This window comes from Lottia gigantea, assembly GCF_000327385.1.
Source record: "Lottia gigantea unplaced genomic scaffold LOTGIsca_149, whole genome shotgun sequence".
Lineage (NCBI taxonomy): Eukaryota > Metazoa > Mollusca > Gastropoda > Lottiidae > Lottia > Lottia gigantea.
Window position 1 is genome coordinate 399,906 of NW_008707778.1, and position 6,912 is coordinate 406,817.

Genomic DNA, 6,912 nt, shown 5'->3' on the forward strand with positions numbered 1-6,912 from the left:
AACATGTCAGTGACATCATGTAAGCCTAATTTTATATCAGTTATGTCATGTCAGTAACATCGTGTAACCCTCATTCTATATCTATTATGACATGTCAGTGACATCAAAAGCTATCAGAGACTAGGTAATAGACAGCAAGTTTCAAATAGCTGACTACTATCAACAATAGCTATCAGAGACTAGGTAATAGACAGCAAGTTTCAAATAGCTGACTACTATCAACAAAAGCTATCAGAGACTAGGTAATAGACAGCAAGTATCAAATAGCTGACAACTATCAACAATAGCTATCAGAGACTAGGTAATAGACAGCAAGTTTCAAATAGCTGACTACTATCAACAATAGCTATCAGAGACTAGGTAATAGACAGCAAGTATCAAATAGCTGACAACTATCAACAATAGCTATCAGAGACTAGGTAATAGACAGCAAGTTTCAAATAGCTGACAACTATCAACAATAGCTATCAGAGACTAGGTAATAGACAGCAAGTATCAAATAGCTGACAACTATCAACAATAGCTATCAGAGACTAGGTAATAGACATCAAGTATCAAATAGCTGACAACTATCAACAATAGCTATCAGAGACTAGGTAATAGACAGCAAGTTTCAAATAGCTGACAACTATCAACAATAGCTATCAGAGACTAGGTAATAGACAGCAAGTATCAAATAATGTCAGTGACATCATGTAACCCTCATTATATATCTATTATGACATGTCAGTGACATCGTGTAACCCTCATTGTATATCTATTATAACATGTCAGTGACATGGTGTAACCCTCATTATATATCTATTATGACATGTCAGTAACATCGTGTAACCCTCATTTTATACCTCTATAACATGTCAGTGACATCGTGTAACCCTCATTCTAAATCTATTATGACTTGTCAGTGACATCGTGTAACCCTCATTATATATCTATTATGACATGTCAGTGACATTGTGTAACCCTCATTATATATCTATTATGACATGTCAGTGACATCGTGTAATCCTCACTTTATACCTTTTATGTCAGTGGCATCATGCTATCCCCACTTTGCACCTATTATGATATGTCATTTGCATTATGCCATCCTTACTTTATACCCATTATGACATGTCAGTGATGTCATGCAACCTTCACTCTATATCTATTATGACATGTCAGTGATGTCATGCAACCTTCACTCTATATCTATTATGACATGTCAGTGATGTCATGCAACCCTCAATCTACGCCTATCATGTCAAGTCTTTATCTTCATGCCACCCTCACTTTATACCTATTATGACTGTCAATGACATTGTGTAACCCTCGCTTTATACCTATTACAACATGTCAGTGAAGTCATGCCATGCTCACTATATCTATATGACATGCCGGTGACGTCATGCCACCCTCACTCTATATCTATTATGACATTGTTTACTATCAGTGACTATATTAATCCAGTGAGTAGGTGTATAGTAGTAATATACATTTATTCAGCCAAGGCCAGCTAGTACTTCTGCTATAGTAGTACATTTTTAAGTTGGAGTATGAAAGTAGAGTTAAAAGTAAATGTTATAGAGATTAGGATGATTGAAAAGAAGCCAGTTACTATTGTTATTCAACATTTAACAGAAGGCACTGACACAGAGTTAAAGTAATATGTTTGTTTTTAAGAAGAATTTAGAAACATTTAAAAGCATTCAAGAAATACTATATAGAATCTGTAAAGTGGGAGTATGTACTGTTTTGATTTCGAAGTTGTGGAAAAAGTTAAAAATAAATCAGAAACAAGAATTACTCCCTTTGGATTGGAAGACAGGGTTTAAGTCATATTTTAAGGCGGAGAACACACTTCACCTTTAAAGACCATCAAGCCATCACTGACGTATATGAAAAGAAATGATTGTAGAAGAAAGGGCTCATTGGTCTGGAAGAATCTAAATACCAGAAACATAGAATAAAATGTCTAGCCTATAAACTAATCAGTGTGTAAACCAGGATGTAAGATTGTAGAAGAAAGAGCTCATTGGACAGGAGAAATCTAATACCAGAAACATAGAATAAAAAGTTTGGCCTATAAACAAGTCAGTGTGTATTCCAGGATGTAAAAAAGAGAGCTCACTGGACAGAAGGAATCTAAAAACAAGAAACATAGAATAAAAATTCTAGCCTATAAACAAGTCAGTGTGTATACCAGGATGTAGAAAGTATTGATCGGTTCGTTGGTCTAACTTCAGTCATAACATGAAGGTATCGGTGACTGACTAGTATTGTAGGCGGGACCATACATAGGTTATTAACTCTCTTGGTATAATTAACCAAGTTTCCACAAGATATCGGTGAGCTCACTCAGTCTAGATGTCTCTTGATTTAAGAGCTTGCACTGAAACTCATAGACTTAAAGGGGCAGTCTGCATCTTTTTTAATATTTAAACATTGTAAATTTTACACGAAAATTTTACTAAAATATCATTGTTTTGACTTGATCAACCTGAATTTGTTTTAAAAGGGTTAATTAAAAATGAAGTGTGTTAATTGTTAATTATACTTTTAAAGGGCAGTTTGTAAAATTTCATCATTAAAAACCTCACATGTTATGTTTTACATGTTAAGATTTCTCAAATATTCTATTTACTTCTGTATTTATTTGATCAACCTGAATTTTTTTTCAAAAAGAAGTGTTTAAATTTTTTTTAAATTATTCTTGAAGCAAAGTTCGTTAGTCATTTATGTACATCTGAAACACTTTCATTGCGCCAATTTTAAGTCCTGTTATGGGCAATTGTCTCTACTGTTGTAAAGAAATGTCCTCAATTGCTCACATCATAGCAAGCCATTGTTAGAGTTTCTAGCATAAAAGTGTATGAAATAGTAGGATGTAAACCTTTAATTTATTTTGTATAAAATATGGATTCATTAATTTAATTAAAATAAAGCCTTTCACTTCCTCAATTGAAATGAAATGAAATGAATCTTAACAGAATTTGAATTGCTCCATTGAATTGAGGAAGTTGTTATATAATGAATTAGAATTTGTTATGGTTAGCTTCAGTATCTTAATTATTGTGGAGTCTGTTGCTTCATCAAGAACACTAGTCCTGATGTCACTCCAAGACTATTTCCACTGATGACAACTATGGGTGTAGCACATACCATGAAATTGAGTTACTTAAAGATATTGTAAAGTTGTTTTCTGAACTTTTTGTGTGTATCAGGAACACTGATAGCATGAATATGCAACATTCTAATTTTCAGTGGGTCTTGCAATTAACTTACATATATGAAGTCACTATCACAAAAGTTGCTAATAATTATCAGCAGCAATTGTGATAGTGACATCATGTATAGTTTAGCATTTTATTGGATAGGCTTACCATCCGTTTGTCTCATAAACAGGAATTGAAAGGATTATGTGAATTTCATATGTGGTTAAATATAAGTCATTAGAACGACACTGAGGTAGAAAACTTGTTAGATGACTATTGAGATAAAAGCATCAGAAAACAAATAAAAACAAAGTTGTAATCAAGTGAATTAGTTTGATCTGATAGGAATGTATAGATTAGAATTTAAATGTAGTTTGAATTATATGACTGAATTGTCAGTTAAACAGCTGTTAGTTATTGATTGTGCACTAGTTTTATAGACCTATCATCTGTTTTAGAAGGTCAGGGTCAAGGTCAATTATTATCCATGCTATTTTATCATAAATTCATGCTTTCATTTTCAAATTAAAAAAAAAAATGGAAATGGTTCTTCAATACCAAATTAAAGCCAAAGGGATACAGTTGCCTAAATATTGGTTTAACTTGAAAAGATTTCATTTACCAATTTCACCGAAATCACTGAAAAAATAGCTTATGAAATGTCCCATCATTATCACCATATATTCAGAAAATGGGGCAAAAAATCATTATTTGACAGTTTATTTAAGCATATGGATAATCCAGGTTACATGATTTTGAGTTTTGTGAATGGGGGAAACAGTTTTGAATCATTAATTATTTGACAACTCTAAAGACATTTGGAGTTAATAAGATTTTATTGTATTTTTTGTCCCCTGTTTGATGTAGATATGTACCTTATCTTGGTATTTATACATTGTTAAGAGGTTTTCTAGAATGAAAACATCGATTTGCACCATTGAAATTTGCGTTCAAACCTCTGTGGTTCTAGTTCTTGCAATTCCATTAAAACTAAGCGTTTTATGATGTCCCTTTTGTGATGATGTGATGCCCCTGTTTCATGGAAAAGTAATTATACATCCAAACCATTTGGTATGACTAAACATAAAAGTCAATATGTACCATATTTCACAATAAAATCTATATTTCAGAATGGTCTAAGAATGATGAATAAAGAGAAATCTGTCGTACTGGTTAAGAAAAATGGTCAAAATTTGTTAATGTCTAGTTAAATTGTAAGTTCATATATCATCTATGTCATTGAACCCTTCACATTTGGCTTATGCCACTTTCCTTCCAAACTATACCTTATTGTGTACTGTATTTCTTAAAAACTCTTAGCAGTTGGAAATCAAATAGTAGGCTAATACTGCTTTTCTTGCACTACATGATGAAAATTCAATTTCAATTATTTAGATATTATTGATATACAGTAGAAAAAATGGAAGAGGTAAATTTGTTTAATGCTGTCATCACTTAGAAATATAACCAAAGGTTGATTCTAATAACTGTTGTTACCACGGAAACTTTAAAGCTTTTCACAGTTTGGAGATCAAAACGCTAAAATGGAACTAAGAAATTATTAATTCATTTCGAAATAGTAGTCAATTATCATGTATCTGTTTTTTTAGGTTGTAAATAACAATGGTTTGGTTCCATCAAGACACAGTTCTCTTTATTTCGAATTTCTTCCTTGGACCCACAACATAAAATGATGGGACATCAAAGTCCCAGCTCTCTGGAGCAACAGACAACTACACAGCAGTTCCACAGCACGGAAAGTCAAGACCAGATATTCAGAGTAGAAAGTGTTTCAGAAAGCAGTAATCAGCCTCCAAAGGAACAGTTTTCGCACTTAGAACATCAGTCTCAAAATCCAACATTTTTGATTCAACCTGTTGGAGCTCAACCAAAACCCCTGAATCAAGATTCTGTGGAGACAGAATCATTTGGAAGCAAGCGTCGGGATATGATAGCTCCACGACTCCAGCATCCTACATTTAGTGATATTCGTGGACCAGGATTGTCGGATATGAAAAGTAAAATGAGGTCGGAATCCTTGCCAGAGCCACTGGCAATTAAACGTGAGAAATCTCTACTGTGGACCCGTGAAAGTGAAGAGAGTTACTTTGCCGATAAGTTTTCTGACACATCATCCAGTAACGTAGAGGGCAGTAGTAGCAGTCGAGAAATGTCACCCTTTACAGGGTTTGAGGAATGCACCCAATCTCCTAGTCTGGAACTTTTAGTACCCCCTCGACAACAGTCTTCTGGAAATTCAGACAGTGACGAAAAGGAGGTGAAAATAAAATCAGAACAGTTTGAAGCACCTGAGGAGGAGAGGCCCTCTCATCATGCTGCAAAATTCAAAAAGAGACTTCATGAGCGATATGTGTCTGACATGCAGCAAGATTTCCCAACATCTGGACAATCCTTAGAGACTTTTCCAATGCAATGTCCTACATCGCCTGCTCCCTATCCTAGATCACCACCATATGTTCGTGATTCATCTTCAGAAACAGAGTTTGCCAACATTCGTCGACAGCCAAGTGACTCTCGTTCGGACACCCCTGATGATGTGTTCATGGAGCCTTCACCACCATCCATGGGAATCAAAAGATCGAAGCCACCTTGCCTTCAGCAGAATGAACCTTTGGATCTCAGTACTAGTCTAATCCCTGGATTACCGCCTGCTCCTCAGGTTCAGGAACAAGAGTTAAGTCCCTCAGCAACGAAGCAATTTTCTCCTATGACGTATAGGTCCCCACATCGAATTCCTTACTCTCCTCATGGAATCCTTTCCCCACAATCACCTTTATGTTCAGTTCCTGAGGGCGGCAGGATTTTTACCTTCAGCATGCCCAGTCCGTATGAAGGACCACATTCAGATTCTGATCTCCTGTCCCCCAGTCCAATGTCTCCAAGATTTTTCACTTTTCCGCCTCAGAGTAACATTTTGACCCCGATGTCAGAGGTCAATCGGCTAGCTGTCTCACCACGTGCTCTATATCCGACCAGTCCACTACAATATTCACAATTTCGTGCCAAACATTTGGGACAGAGAATCAAGGAGGAACCAAAGTCAGGGATGTTTGAAAAGCGTTCTTTATCAGAGTCAGATGTGACCCATTTCTGTCCTGTGTGTGGACAAGTGTTTCCTTCGTTCGATAATCTGGCTAAACATATGGCTAAACATTTGCCCACAGAAACAATCCGGTCAGCTGATAATAATAAAATACATTATTGTAAAGTCTGTAATCGGTCGTTTTCACGAAGTGACATGCTGACCAGACACATGCGTCTTCACACTGGATTAAAGCCTTATGAATGTGGAGATTGTGGTCAGGTATTCAGTCGCAGTGATCATCTAAACACTCATAAACGAACTCATACAGGAGAGAAACCTTACCGGTGCCCACAATGTCCGTATGCTGCATGCCGTCGCGACATGATAACACGTCATATGCGGACGCACAACAAGCGCTCAACAAGGCGTGGACGATTCTTGGCTGTGCCTGATACTGAAGCTGAGATACGAAAAAGTTCAATTTCGAGTACGGACACAACAGATTCTCAACATTCTACAAGAACTTGTTCGGCTTCAAGCATGGATAGCATAGACTCGGAATCTGGACATTCTAAACTTAGTCGTAAAGACGTTGTGAATATAGTAGAACCCATGGCGTCTCAAACTCCTTGGGTTTATCGAGGTGAACACAGTGAAATGGGAGATGTACAT

At 35.9% G+C, this 6,912-nt stretch overlaps 1 protein-coding gene across 1 annotated transcript; it reads left to right on the forward strand.

Annotated features, from left to right (window-relative positions):
* Nucleotides 1–6,357: 6,357 nt before the first annotated feature.
* Nucleotides 6,358–6,648, forward strand: LOTGIDRAFT_140603 (hypothetical protein; the record flags this gene model as incomplete). The annotated part of the gene is made up of 1 exon (XM_009050310.1): nt 6,358–6,648. A coding segment is annotated over one exon (291 nt), but the record flags the coding sequence as incomplete, so codon positions are not given.
* Between the last annotated feature and the right edge of the window lie 264 nt (nt 6,649–6,912).